The sequence below is a fragment of the Musa acuminata genome, chromosome BXJ1-1, assembly GCF_036884655.1.
Source record: "Musa acuminata AAA Group cultivar baxijiao chromosome BXJ1-1, Cavendish_Baxijiao_AAA, whole genome shotgun sequence".
Lineage (NCBI taxonomy): Eukaryota > Viridiplantae > Streptophyta > Magnoliopsida > Zingiberales > Musaceae > Musa > Musa acuminata.
Window position 1 is genome coordinate 10,504,175 of NC_088327.1, and position 13,967 is coordinate 10,518,141.

Here is a 13,967-nt window from a genome sequence, read left to right on the forward strand (position 1 = left end):
GGAACGAGAACGGTTTGCACATACCGTCGGTGAGGTGGTGGGGAGGCCAATCGATTCCCGGCCCAATTTAGAGATGGGCCGGATGGGGCCTGTATTCGCCTGGGCCATAGCAATGACAATTTCCTGTTCCACCGAGAGATGATGAGCGATGTTAGAACTGCCATGCCCTGTGCAGCCACAGCAACACAACGAATCGAAAGCGGGAAGCTCGGCAGAAAGCCAGATGGTGCCAGCTTTTTGCTGCTGCATCGTGGGGTCACACTGCAATAACAAGGCCAACTTGGCCAGCATCAACAGAGGTCCTTTTGAACGCTTCTTCCATGACGCCGAGATGCTCTCTCTCCTGCTTCGCATGCCCCCACGCATCATAAATAATGAGCCATCAGTGACTGTGGTACGGTGGGGTTCCGGGAATCCCAGCTTTTGTTCCTTTTAACCTCCGGATCGAATCCCCAAGATGATAATGCTATTTTACTTGCCATGAAGTGATAGATCGTAAATGGGACGCAAACCCACCGCAGTGGCTTGTCCTTCTTCTCCCAGGACTCCCACTTTTGTCAGATCGACCTCGCTCGCTGCAATTGTTGTTTTCGTCGCAGCAAACGAGACGGCTGCTGTCTTGCATTGAAGTCCGTCGACAGCCGCAGACTCGGATTCAGATGAACTTTGTTTCTCGGAACTGATCGCCAATCAGATCGTACAATAAGACAGTCAAAAAGGTGTTTTTGCTTTGAACGGGTGAAGTCTGTGAAGTGAATAGAAGAATGTCTACTGATATTAAACAATCGACGCACATTAGAACTTAATGTTGTGAGCAATGGGATAAATCTTAGCTCGATCAGTGGCGAGATAATTCTGAGAGTGTCTCTTCCACCAACTCCTCCAACAGCTTCCCACCAATTTCATTGCTGAATTCGCACACCTCCAACCAGCTCGATTCGGCCCATTGCCTGCCCGCCACCTCCTTCCTCACCAACCTCTCCACCGCTGCGCTGGCGGATTCCGTTGGTACACGCTTCTCACTCGACAACCCATTCCTCACCAATGCCCACACTTGGTCGGCCGCGGAACCCCCCACTTTGTCATTCTTCCGAGCATCATGGCGCGGTCCGTTCCACGGATACGCAGCGCGTAGAGCGGCTTGGCTGAGATCGAGCAGTGCTGCGTTCACGGCGTCGAAGAGGAGCCTGCGGCCTGATCGCCTCTCCCTGCACTTCCCTTCCTCCTCGTCCACGTGCAGATACTCGTACAGTAACAACGGATTCAAAGGGCTGTCGATCGAATGCCATCCGCCGAACATCACGCTCTCCCTGCTGTCCATTCCAGCAGATGCCATCAGCTCGTGGACAAAGACAAGTTGCTCATGTTCTCTCTCCGCCTCGGAGAACATCATGCGGGAGTTGAAGTGCTTTGCCGATGCTGCATCCGAGCAGGAGGTGCTCCGTGACAAGGAACGAACGACCGACTCGATGGGTGGAGATCGAGAGAGCGCCTCTGAAGAGATAGGTGAAGGACAAAGTGGTTACTCGAGAGAACCTGTCAATGTACGGGTAGGAGAAGGTATATGACACTTACGTGGACGTTCAGCCATGTTGTTTCCGGGTGACTGAGACAAACCATCTGCTACTGGTGCTTCCAAGACTGGAATTTGGCTGCACCGATCTTGATTCTGAGTGAGGGTTCCATGTATCGCAGGTTTCTGGAGAGAATGAGCAGCCTGCAGATTATGTACAAACCAATTCCACGAGTGAAAGGAAAGGATTAATCTTATCTAATCTTCAAGCTTAAGCTGTTTAAATAGAATGAGAAGAGATGATCAATTCGTGGCTACTAATTCCCACATTGTAAGCAATACAGCAGTGTAGAACTACGAAGTAAGGAAGAGGCAAATGTGTTGTTACCTCGAGAGATGGTGTCACCTTTGTAGATCCTTGAGGCATTTTATCAGGGCTACCTAGCTTGGGCTGCGAGAGATCATCATCGACGGACCGTGACAAATCATCATTTGTTTTACCACCTAGATCGGAACTGATGGATCGTAGTCTATCATCAGACACTGGGGGAGATCGGGCAGGCTTCTCTCCGCATGGTTTCTTGCTTCTGGAGAAGAAAAAACCAGAGACCTTATCCCTGAAAGATGACCTCCCACGTGACTTGGGAACCTCCGTCTGATCAATGGGTTTGCCGAACGAGGAACTTGTGATCTCCGTATTCGACTCATCAAATTCACAAGCTGAAGAAGAATTTGGGGCAGACTTTGATCTCGATAAGTTCCTGCAGGAACTCTCCGCAGGATGTTCATCCTTTGTTGTTCCAGATGTACACTCGAATGCAGAGGGCACTTTCGGATCATCTTCTCCGGTAAATAACTTGCTATCAAGAAGCGAAATCTCCTCTTTGCTTCCTTCCTTCTTTAACTCGGGAATGGAAAGCATCTCTCCTAAGGTGCTTAAGGTCCTCTGTAATTGGAATCGATCTTGACTATTTTCATTCGATGCGACAGAAGCCCACCTCTCCGACATCCGTTTCTTAGCTTCTGTAATAACTGATGATTCAGGAGAATGAGATGCTCGAGTAAGAGATGAGGCTGAGAAAGGACTACCAATCTTATTGGTGCAATCCCAAGAATAGTCCGTCGCCGGGGTTGCAATCTCAGAGCCGCTTAGACAGCCAACCTCATCTTCCATGAACTCACTTGCCGACCTATGGGATGAGCTCTCGTCCCCGATATATCCATTTGACAGTACCGATGACAACAAGGCTTCGTCCCTGTTGCTACTCAGACTTTCCCGCATCTGACGAGTGATCTCCTTGGCTACTTCTCTAGAGCCTACCAATTCATCGGTCACCAGAGCTCCGCTAGAAACTCCCCCATCCGTGAATCTGGTGTTTGTGTCGTCAAACTTTCCAGGGCTAGGCTTTAAGACGACTATCCTCGTTGGTTGAGGTTTATGAACGTTTGGCTCGGAGAAACCAGGGCTCCAATGGTGCTTATTAGCTCTTCCTACACTTTCACCAGAATCTGCAAGCAACTCTCGCCCCATGCTTCTGTCACTTCTTTCCTCCATGGCAGTCGAAGGTTTCAGCACAGTTATACGTGTTCTCTGAGGAGAAGGAAGAGAGATGCTCTGGAGATCAAAGAGACGTTGTTTCGTGAACAGCGAGTTTGGCTCATCCAGAAATTGAAGAAATAGATCTCTATTTGAATTCAGAACCTCAACTGCATCTTGGAACTCCTTCGAATCAAGAAGCTTTTCGTCAGTGGCCAAGCGTTTTGCTTCGGTGAACTTCTGCCGAACAAGATCCATCCTCTTCTGATACGAATTCTCATCATGCCTCGCCTTCACCGGAGATTGATCTTTGACCCAAACATTCTTTGATGGTTGTTGCTTTATCTCATAAACATCTCTGTAATCCTTCTTTTCATGAGCGAAAGATCGACTCTCATACGCCATGGAATGGTCAACAAAGTCATCTTTCAGGTGTCGAAGTTCTCCCGTTGAACTATCACGCAAACCGCCCTTGCTTCTGATTTTTCTACTGGTTGCGACTGATCGCTGCACCGGGAAGGATTCAAGCCCCATTAATCTTGCAACAACACTCGGTGGCTTCTGTCTCGGCTCTGCATCGCCCTGCATCTCCTGGGATAATAGCATCTTAATCGGGGTTCGGCCTGAGTTCTTGTTCGAGGAACCGCTCCTTTGTTCATTTACTATCAGCTGCGAAACACAAATCAGACTGAAGAATCACAAAAAAGAATATTTCTTGAATTCGTCTGAAGAGATTTCCCGAGAATGCTTACTTGTTTGTCCTGCGTCTCGGCTACAGCAGGATATATTGGCTTCTTTACCGCATCAGAACAATTCCTACCAACTGCAGATCCAAGAGCAGCTGGAATATGGAATAGGTATACTAGATCAGCATCATCAAAGAACAAATCAAATATTTGATGAGCTCGATTCGTAAGCAATCATAAAGGAAAGGAACAAAATCTGCAACAAAAGAGCAAAGAAACATGATATGATGGCACCAACACCTGAAAGAATCGAGCGCACCGATGGTTGTTTGGATATGTTGATGGGATGACCAAGAACAACCGAACAAGCTAGAAAAGAAATTATTGTTTAGGATGAAGAAGCAAGAAAAATTACCATCCATGTGTGGTTTCTCGGTGAGTAGTTTGGTTTTGGTCATGCCGGCACTCAAGTCAAATAAGCCAATCATCCTACCCATACAACCTGGAAGAGAATCCGGCAGATCCATCTCTTTCCTGCTCCGGAAATCATTCAACGAGTAGCCTGAGAAGGAAACAGGGATGACATAATTACGGTCTTCAAACTATCCTCATCATAGAGCTAAAATCCAAAAATCCAAGAACTAAAGATCACCCACCAAGGCCGAGGCCACAGAGAACAACATCATATCACAGGCGTGAGAAAGACTCCTCTCCGGACTATGAGAAGGAAGCAAGAATCAGCATAAATGGAAGGGGTAGAGATGGCAGCAGGCATTCAACGCCAATGCAGCATTATACAGCAAAGATTTTGCATTTATGACCGAAGATTCCATCATTGAATCGCGAGTACAACACCATAAAGGAAAAAAAACCCTCGAATTTTAACTCGAAAAATGAGCACCACAACTTTGCAAGCAGATTCCCTTAAAAGCTGTCTCCGGATACAGAGTTCAAGAAAAAGCAGAAGGTGGGAGCAGACTAGCAATAGATGCCATGTTCGATCTATGGAACCAAAAATCGAAAGAAAAGGAAGCAAACATAAAGTCGAGCGGTAAATGCGAAAAAAAAGTAGACGTGAAGCAAAGAGAACAGCACAAGGTGGAAGGAAACAAAAACAAAAAGAACACATCAAGAAGAGGGAGGAAAGAACACTACACATGTTGGATCTTCACAGTAAAAGGTCGCATTTCCTGAGAAAGAAAAAGGGGGAAGAAGTCACTTCAGCAAAGTCATTGTGGATGGAACCTTAATTGCAGGAGAATTTCCAGTGGAGAACAGAAGAAGCTGACCCCAGATTGGGTTGAGCGCTAAAAAAAGGCTCCGATCTTTAGACGAAACCAAACCATGGCAGGCGTATTAGGTGGAAATCAAAGCAAAAAAGAATCATCAGAAATCCAATTCGTTCCACAAGGCACATCAATCAATCAACCAAACTATTACGGAACAGTGGCGACGCAAAGGACACGAGGAGATTCACAAAAAAAAACTCCAACATTGAGCTGAGGAAACAAAATCCAACGCCAAAATCCACCTCGGAGAGCTGCACTCCACCACGGACCGCGATCAACCGAGCTCCAAGGATCGAGATCGGGGTCCGAAAGGGATGGAAGAGTGCGAAAAAGCGAGTACGGAGTACATCAGAGGAATCCAACCCGAGAAAAGGGAGAATAAAGATGGGGAAAAGGTTAAGTGAGCTGATCTCAGAGGCCCACGACTAACCACACTACCGTCCTCCTCCTTCGTCGTAAGCTCCGGCCTTGCTCTGTCCCGCCGGACGCCCGACCCCGACGTTTGCGCCTCCTTCCCACCGCCTCGCTGTGCTCGCACGACTTCGCTTGTACACGGTTCCCAGTACCACTCTCAACCGCGGTGTAGACAGAGAAAGACGTGTCTGTGTGAGAGAGGCTGCGAGGAATACCGATGCGAGGGCAAATTAATTATTACTTTTGGATTTATACTCTGGTCTCGATTGAGACCGGTGCACAGTAAACTAATAATATACATATATATAATATATGTAATTATTCAGTAACATAAGGATATATATATATATATATATATATATATATATATATATATATATATATACTTTTGTTCTTTTCCATCACACGTAATGATATGAGATCTGGTTATTTACCTAAATTAACTCCATGCATGTATGATTGGTATATATTTGGCAATATACATGTATATTAAATGGTGGTATACACATCAATGCAAGTCTTTATGATAATTGGGGTTAAAAGCTCCAGAGAGCGATGTATTTGCAGAATAAAGGATTAGTGATTTGAACGGAAGTGTAATTGCATGCATTTATATGTGTGTGCGGAAAACATTACGTTGAATGAACAACAATGGCATGTATGGGAGAGGGGGTTTGAATTCTCGATCTGAGGTTTGATGTATTCGTTGGTTTTTTTCCCTAGTAAGTGTCTGTTCTAAATGGTTTAATGCACATTTTAATTAAAGCTGAAAATAGCAAATGGGGCTCCTTCCAGAAATCTTTTTTTGGAAAATAATAAAATATCATATGCAATTAGTCTTTTTTTTTTCTTTTTTTGATATGATTTATACCAAATGTACTATAATTGTTGAAGAGAATAGAAGAATAGAAGATAAGAAGAATTATTGAAGAAGCTTTAGCTTGAATACATTAACATGTCTCTCTTCTATTTATACAGATTAGAAGAGAGAATTTTCCTTAACAGAATAAAGAATTTTTCTCAATAAATTTAATTACTTGTTATGAAGATATGGAATCTACTTGCTTTGCTTGGTTGGTAAAGATGATGAGAAGGTATTGGGAAACTTGATAAAATTCACGCATAACCACTTCCTCATATACTATATGCACACACAAAAATAAAAACACTGTATACCCATCAATCTATGTTACTAATGTTATACGATTAATCTGCATCATATTTGATACTAACTCAATTCAAAAATTCATATTCATTAGGTTATGTATCAAATATATTATATATTGTTAGATTCTTTTTTAATTTTTATTATATATTTTAATAATTCTAAAAAATATTTATTAAAAATTGAGGATTTATCAGACCTATTTATCAAAAGTTAAGGATTTAAAACATCTTAAACCGGTGATATACCCAACTGAACTACGAAACATTGAACATTGAAAACATCAACTAATATTTCTTACACCTTAAATATTGATTTGATGATAATATAGTAGATCTATTTATGAAACCTCGTTTGATATATTTTGGTCTTATAGTGATGGATTCGAAATCTTATCCAATAAAATTTTAGAGATATCAATTAATTTAGTGGATAAAATTTTAATAATATATCGTAAAATTCTCGATACAAATATTATCCTATCGAAGGGAAATATATATATATATATATATATATATATATATATATATATATATATATATATGATAGCGATGGAGTAGATTTGATTGGATCATTTATACAACTTTAACCACTGTGTTTGTGATCGAATCGTACATTGAAATTGTGATTATAAGCAGACGAGGTGAGTGAGATTTCATCACCAACATTAGGTAAATCCAACGAAGAGAGGAATCGAAAGGCTTTCATCTGTACTTGCTTCTCGGTCTAACTCTGAGATCACACACGGTGAAGGCAGTCAGCATGGGAAACACAGGGCGTAATCACGAGGAAAGCAAGTGTTGGGTCTCAAGTATTTTTTTTTTGGGTAGGGACAGTAACACGTGAAGAGTTCTTGAAGCTGCACGGAGCACTGATTCATCACACGCGAAAGATTCAAGTAATTAACTATCTGTTGTCCTGCTTCAATCTCCATGATGAGAGTCGGGGCCTTCTAAAGCAGGAGTAGCTGTTGGAGCGAGGAGCGAGGTTGACGACGACGACGACGGAATCTTGATTCCGGTCCACTTGATTAGCTGTTGATGAGAGAATGATTGCTGTAGCAGCCTTACCAGCCGCCAGATATTGTACTAATTAATGTAGAGCTGAAGGTGTACAGCCGTACTTATAGCTGCATTATACTCCACCGTGAATTCATTTCACTAATAAGACAGCTTTAATGATTGGCCAACCTCTCTCTCTCTCCCTATGGGTCGATCGATTGCAGATAAGAAAAACTTATGTTACTCACGACCGCGACAGCATCAGAAACTGATGATAATGGGAGAACGATATGATTTACGCCTCCCTCTCTCTCTCTCTCTTCTTAAGTGACTAGCGTTTTCGTTATGGGAAACTTATCGAATGCTCTATCGTAGATAAAAGACCTTCAAACAAAAAAAAAAAACGATTATGGTTCGTCAGCATATTATCAACCCCGGTGAGCTGACTCGGGCGCTTGCGAGAAGATAGGCACCTTACAATCACATCATAAGGTATATTTTTTATACTTAGTATCATAATTTTTATACTTACTACTTTTTTATTAAAATTTATTTAAATTTTAACATAAAATAAATATCTCATTTGTCCTAACATAAAAATAATAATAATAAAAATAAAAAAAATTATTTTTTTACTCATAATTTTTAATATGATGTCTCATGTTATGTTTTTCATCAATTCAATATTAATCCTTGATGATGTGATAAGATCACGTAGACAACCTTTCACACGTGTCTCTGAGTACACGAGTGAGTCGTATTATTTAGTCGGATTCACGTGTCGTAGCATCGAGTAAAATAGTGCCTGACTGAACCTCCAAGTATGATCATCAGAATTTACAGAAAAGAATTACAGGTACACTGAGACTTGCAACAGTTGCTGCAGCTAAAGGACTCAAATATAGGCATCTCCAACGTCTTCAGTCTTTACAACGGAGAGAGGCTTTACACGAATCTTATGATGTATCCGCAAATCTTAAGCAGGCGGCACACTCTCAGATCGAATACCCTATTCTAAAATCATGTCTTGAAACATTATTCTTTTGACCCAAAAATTATGGAGAAAAGAATACATGCACAAACTGAAACTTGACCGTCATCCCTCTGTCAGATCTAAAATGACACAAATGCCTGCGAATTATGGAAAACAAAAGCCTTCCATCATTAACTAATTATGTAAAAGATGGAACAAGAAATATATTAGGAGGGATTTCAAGTACCTGAGCCTGCAGCAACTCCTCGATCGAGCAACCGGAAGGGGAAATAGGAAGGAGTATTCACCTGAGGCACTAGAAAACTAGCCATGCATTGATGTAATGCGCATTCACAAAGAAAAGCAACAAGAAACAAGGAGCCATCTGCAAAAAACTTATGCTCCGAAAAGAAAAGCATGTATCTCTGTCCAGCTTGATGCTGTGTAGAGAACCCCGGACAACCCATTCCAGACAAGGGAGTCCTCCGATGGAACCTCCCTTTGTTTCCTTATCAAACCTGGATACAGCGGAACAAAGGATACACCAAATTGCTCCCCAACTCTCCTCAAGCTTATGCTCGATCCAATCACAATACCGACATCCGCTTCCAGCAAGCACAGCAAATCACCCACCGAATCCCCAATGTAGACAGACAAATGTTTCTTTTCACTGCTAAGGCTAGCTAAGATGCTTCTGAATGTCTTAACCTTGTCCATGGGAGACTCCATTGTTCTGACAATTTCACCCGTTGAAACCGATTCCTCGTAGTCGAATTCATTCGAGTGTATGCTAAAATCATCTGTACAACCTACTGAACAAACCAAGGATAGCTTCAGATGGCTAGCTTTGCCACAGCATCATGGAGCAAAAATAATCATCAGTGAAAGCTTTTTGCAGCAGAGCAACCTCGTACAAAATGATTAGCTCAATCACACAGTCAATTTCAGATGACTTTGCCACAGCATCATGGAGAAAAATTACCATTATAGCATTATCATCACCTAACACCCTTGAGTTCAATCATGTCAACAATTTGTCACTGGTAAAAGTCCTAGAGGGATCACCAAGGAATTTTCATGCTACAGTTTTCTAATCATTGAGGAGGGGAGAGTAACCCCTATAAAATGTTCCATGTTTCTGAAAATCCTTTGTTTGACTCATCTGAAACTACAAGTCTCAAACAATATAAACTATAGCTAAAGCATAAGGTGATCATAGTCGGGGGTCATAATTACAACCTATATGCCAAAAGCCATAGCGCACACAAAGAGACACTTAAGCCCACAGAAAAGATACAATATATAGTATATTTTTACAAATTTTGATACAGTCTATTAAAAAAGGTTAGGCGAAGATTTTAGCTCCTTCCTTAGGAAAGAATTAAGAAAAAAAACAGATAAACTGATCATCAACAGCACCGAAATTAAGAATTTAGTCAATCTATGATCCTAACAAAAAACATGAAAGATCATAATTATTAAACTATAAAGTTGTGACATTCACATTACTTATCTGAAAGCATTAAAACAAGGAAAAAAAAGATCAAGAAGCAAATTTTAACAAGTGGTTCACAGAAATCACAAGGGAAACACAAGGAAAAGAATTTACCTGAGGAAAAGGCTGATCTTATGAGGTCTGCACACCAACAGTATGATAGTATATGGCAATCTACATTCAGTTTTTCTTTTATCTTTATAACCTTCTGGAAAAATTCTCTACAGCCATCCTGGAGAATCAAACGCTCCCCGGCCTTTTTTATGTCTTCTAGATGTATTCCCTTTAGCAACCCTAACTCAATAACCCTACAATTTGTTCGTTTTTCAAAATTGGAGAGCTGCTCAAGGTTTTTGCATAGGCTTTCATAATCAAATGCCTTTGCTGCATGTGAACAAGTAATTAAAGCTATGTAAGAATTAGCATCTGTAACTTCTTTAAATATTCTCTCCATTCAAAATATTTGGAGTTATCTAATCATCTTCACAACTGAAATTGCTGTTAAAAGCAAAATCTCGTGATACCTTGTTCTGATGGAAGTAAGCTTTCTATGCATTGCTCATGCTCCTCGGTATATTGCCTAGAGAGAGCATCCCAGGAGTTCCTCATGTCTGATGGTAACCTTTGAGCACTCAGATTATCAGTCCCACTCTGACCAGCCTTGAATGCGCTTAAAATTGCGATCTCTGCTAATATAGCAGAGGAATCGAGCACAGTGCATGTCAAGTCAAAATCAGAAAAAATAGCCAGGTGATTAGCCGCCTCATGCAGTTTTGTGAATGGCACCACCACCGGTTGGACAATTGGCTGAGCATTGTAAAATTCAATTTCAAGTTCCATCGCTCGGTGGTAAAGCTTTTCTATGATTTCTAGCTCCTCGCCAGTCAACGAAACACTCAGTTTGTCCAGCAACTCTTCTATTTGTGAAGCACGTGCCTGAATAATAGAAAGAAGAGAAGAAAAAGCAACAACTACAAAAAGAAATCCAACTTGTACATGCTCGAAGTAACACCGTTGAAGGGATTTAAAAAAAGATGAAAAGGACAAAGATATGTCAATTGCTTTAAATATGAAGATACCTCAAAACTTTCAGAGGAATAAGTGTCCACCCACTTCTTGTAAGGATGACCATTTCCCTCATATTGCATATGAAACTGAAGCTCTTTGCCCAAAAATGCATAAAGCCTGATGCATGGGGTCATCGCACCGACTGTATAGGCAGCAACTTTCGTCTTCTCAAAGGGAGTGACTATCTTTCCAGCACCTTTCCCTCCTTCAATTTTACCATCAGCTGTTGCAAGCAGGAACTCAGTGTACTTCAGTGTTGCAGGATTGGGAATTATCTCTTTGGTGGGATCAATTCCCCATTCCTGCATAACTTGTTCTCTTAGATAACTGTGTAAATATAAGGGATTCACATGACAAATTGATAAAATTCACTTCACAAAAATAACAGAGAGAACAGGAAAGATAATCTGCAACAGAACAAATTTAACATCCACTTTTGCTCAAGAGAAAAATCATCCGTAATTGGCTACATGGATCTCTTTTTCAACTTTAAGTGAAGCAGTTAAAGCACAAGAAAATAAAAAAAAATAGGTATCGAGCCAAGTGTAAATCTTAGGTGAGTGAAATTGTTAACCACTAAGAGCATTTTCAAACAGCTAAGCAAAATTCGACTCAAAAGCATATATCTATCTTCAAACATAACCCTTAAATGTATAAATAAAAAACTATGGAATGTAAATCAACCATTGGAAATCAAATGAATGGTTGAAAGAAGGTGACAAATACCACCAGCCTACATTGTAGCATATTTAACTAGTAACAGTATGCATCTTGTGGTAGAACTGGAAGGAACCTTTGGTACAATTGCACACATTAAACTGATATTCCTGAGAGACAAGCGAATGACAACAATTAAAAATCAATAAAAGGTTTTATAACCCAAAAGCATAGTATCCAATTTCATCTGATCAGTTTTGTTGGTCCTGTTTGGTAGAATCTATCATTAGCAGTGAAGCTATATATATGTCAACAATTGACATATAAGAGTATATCTAAAAATGAATTATGTATTTTGAGCAGAAATTGTTTCATAGAGAAAGATACACCGAAACTGAAAGAACCAACAATGTACCTAAAAAGCTATGTAGAAATCAAATAAAGAAGATCTACTACCAAAAGGGATAATATGGGTCGAGAACTAAACGAAATCAAGAGCAAGAATGTCCGAGATCTTACCTGAACTACAGAATCGTAGACTTTAAGTTTATCAAGAACGGCTTTCCTCAGCTCATTGATTGCTGCCTTGGCATCGTCATCATCGGAACATTCTTCGGCCATCTCATAGCTAAAAGGTCACCAAGAAACACAAACAAGAATCCTTTACGCATGACTCTAAAAAGCATTCGACCATATGAGCAGCGAGAAAGCTGGAAGCTAGTGATTCAAGAAATGCGGCATCAATCAAGATTTCAAGAACAAACTCCAAGAGGGGTGCGACTCCCGACTCACGCGTGAGAAAACGCCCTGAGGAAGAACACATCCTGGGCAATGAAATTGCGGAAGGTGTCCATGTCCAGCTTCCCTGCCGCCAGGCACACCATGAACGGAGTATACGACGCAAAGACGGACTCCTTCTTGGAGCCGATCCAGAACCTCCTGGCCGCGGAGCCCTCACCCGCGGCAGTTGCCATGGTAGCACCGGCGAAGGGGCGACCGATCCACCACGCAGCACCTCACGAAGGACGATCTCCGGGGCGGGCCTCTCAGATCCGGCAGGGCGACCGACGGAACCGCCCGAGCGAAACAGATATCCGGTCGATTCCGCCTCTGGGTGCAGATTCGGGAGCGGATCGAGGGCGAGCGCGAGAGCGGGAAGGGGATCGGGTTACGGTGGAGGAAGAGAGGAGAGAGGTATGGCATCAAGGGCGAGGAGCAAGGCGGGGGGGGGGGGGGGCTGATCTGGTTTGGGGAGGAGGAGGGGGGTCGGTATTTATAGGCGGGGAAGAGCCGGCGGCCGGCGCGCTGTATCGAGAGTCAAGAAGTCTGAGACTCTCATCATCTGTGCGGGGGTCGAGTGTTGAGCCGCAGAAGATGTACCTAATCAATCGATCACAGCCGTCCGATTCATCAGTCGAACCGGTGATGGGCGTTCAAGATTACGTGCAGGGCGTACAGCGAGGATACGACATGGTTGATTCCGTGGAACGTCGGATTCGTGTTGTCAACCCATGGTTGTGATGCACGTAGCCAACGTTGGCGCAACGAGATATATTTGCATGGGCCATGCAGGATGTGTGGGGTCGTCATATGACACGTAACGTAATGAAATGTGGTACGCCAGCCTACCACCTTGTACTTAAAGAATGGCTTTGAAGAAAACAATCAACAAAATTGTATGTAAATGGTCAAGACTGAGACGTTTTGTCAACTGCCCAAACGAGAAGCTCGTGTATTTTGACTTTGAGGAATTAATCCAAATAATACAAATCAGTGACTTATCGGATCAAAAAGGGTATACAAAGTGCTCGATTTCGAATTCGGACAACGACAAGCATGAACATGTCAGCCACGTTAGGAAAAGAAAATTTGACGGAAATGAAGGTTGCCAAATTGAAGAGGGATTCCAATACGGCTTTTACGGGATTGGAGATCGGCCACTGCCTCCTTTTTCTTGACGCAGACATGGCATATGACTATGAAAATGGTTTTGTGGTTTACATGAGAAGATTATTCATTGAACTCGCAGAATTATTCACATGTATAGTGCATTTAGCTGATGTTGTGACCTCACACGTATTAATTAGTAGTTCAAGAAGTGGTTGCAGCGCTGCCTCTTCAAGAATCGTGACTTGGTAATTTGTTGGAGGCTGTTAGCTTCTTGTCCTT

General features: G+C 42.0%; 2 protein-coding genes across 7 annotated transcripts; both read right to left on the reverse strand.

Moving 5' to 3' along the window:
* Positions 1-753: 753 nt before the first annotated feature.
* On the reverse strand, positions 754-5,640 carry LOC103992789 (uncharacterized). Of its 4 annotated transcripts, none has more exons than XM_009412688.3 (7): positions 5,456-5,640; positions 4,393-4,453; positions 4,152-4,298; positions 3,803-3,891; positions 1,902-3,719; positions 1,576-1,699; positions 754-1,494 (listed from the first exon to the last, which is right to left on the reverse strand). In XM_009412688.3, exons 3-7 carry the CDS (start codon positions 4,261-4,263, stop codon positions 839-841), a joined length of 2,799 nt encoding a protein of 932 aa, XP_009410963.2. In that variant the 5' UTR covers positions 4,264-4,298; positions 4,393-4,453; positions 5,456-5,640; the 3' UTR covers positions 754-838. The 4 variants fall into 4 exon arrangements, with proteins under 4 accessions (XP_009410963.2, XP_009410914.2, XP_009410921.2 ...); XM_009412639.3 differs by having other exon boundaries at positions 1,576-1,717; XM_009412646.3 differs by lacking the exon at positions 5,456-5,640 and adding an exon at positions 4,894-5,431 and having other exon boundaries at positions 1,576-1,717.
* A 2,771-nt stretch (positions 5,641-8,411) lies between these two features.
* On the reverse strand, positions 8,412-13,042 carry LOC135584589 (bifunctional TH2 protein, mitochondrial-like). 3 transcript variants are annotated; one of them, XM_018821058.2, is made up of 7 exons: positions 12,591-13,042; positions 12,318-12,426; positions 11,153-11,443; positions 10,598-11,009; positions 10,188-10,457; positions 8,826-9,387; positions 8,412-8,736 (listed from the first exon to the last, which is right to left on the reverse strand). In XM_018821058.2, exons 1-6 carry the CDS (start codon positions 12,770-12,772, stop codon positions 8,975-8,977), a joined length of 1,677 nt encoding a protein of 558 aa, XP_018676603.2. In that variant the 5' UTR covers positions 12,773-13,042; the 3' UTR covers positions 8,412-8,736; positions 8,826-8,974. The 3 variants fall into 3 exon arrangements, with proteins under 3 accessions (XP_018676603.2, XP_065037062.1, XP_065037074.1); XM_065180990.1 differs by having other exon boundaries at positions 8,826-9,390; positions 12,591-13,041; XM_065181002.1 differs by lacking the exon at positions 10,188-10,457 and having other exon boundaries at positions 8,826-9,390.
* Between the last annotated feature and the right edge of the window lie 925 nt (positions 13,043-13,967).

Excerpts from the sequence above, each read along its gene's own strand:
- LOC103992789 (XM_009412639.3), bottom strand. The coding sequence starts at position 4,263 with ATGGATCTGCCGGATTCTCTTCCAGGTTGTATGGGTAGGATGATTGGC. Across the intron at positions 3,720-3,802 it reads CCGAGACGCAGGACAAACAA|CTGATAGTAAATGAACAAAG; the intron begins GTAAGCATTCTC and ends TGTGTTTCGCAG. Across the intron at positions 1,495-1,575 it reads CAACATGGCTGAACGTCCAC|AGGCGCTCTCTCGATCTCCA; the intron begins GTAAGTGTCATA and ends CTATCTCTTCAG.
- LOC135584589 (XM_065180990.1), bottom strand. The coding sequence starts at position 12,772 with ATGGCAACTGCCGCGGGTGAGGGCTCCGCGGCCAGGAGGTTCTGGATC. Across the intron at positions 11,444-12,317 it reads TCTACGATTCTGTAGTTCAG|GAATGGGGAATTGATCCCAC; the intron begins GTAAGATCTCGG and ends CAAGTTATGCAG. Across the intron at positions 10,458-10,597 it reads CTTACTTCCATCAGAACAAG|CAAAGGCATTTGATTATGAA; the intron begins GTATCACGAGAT and ends GTTCACATGCAG.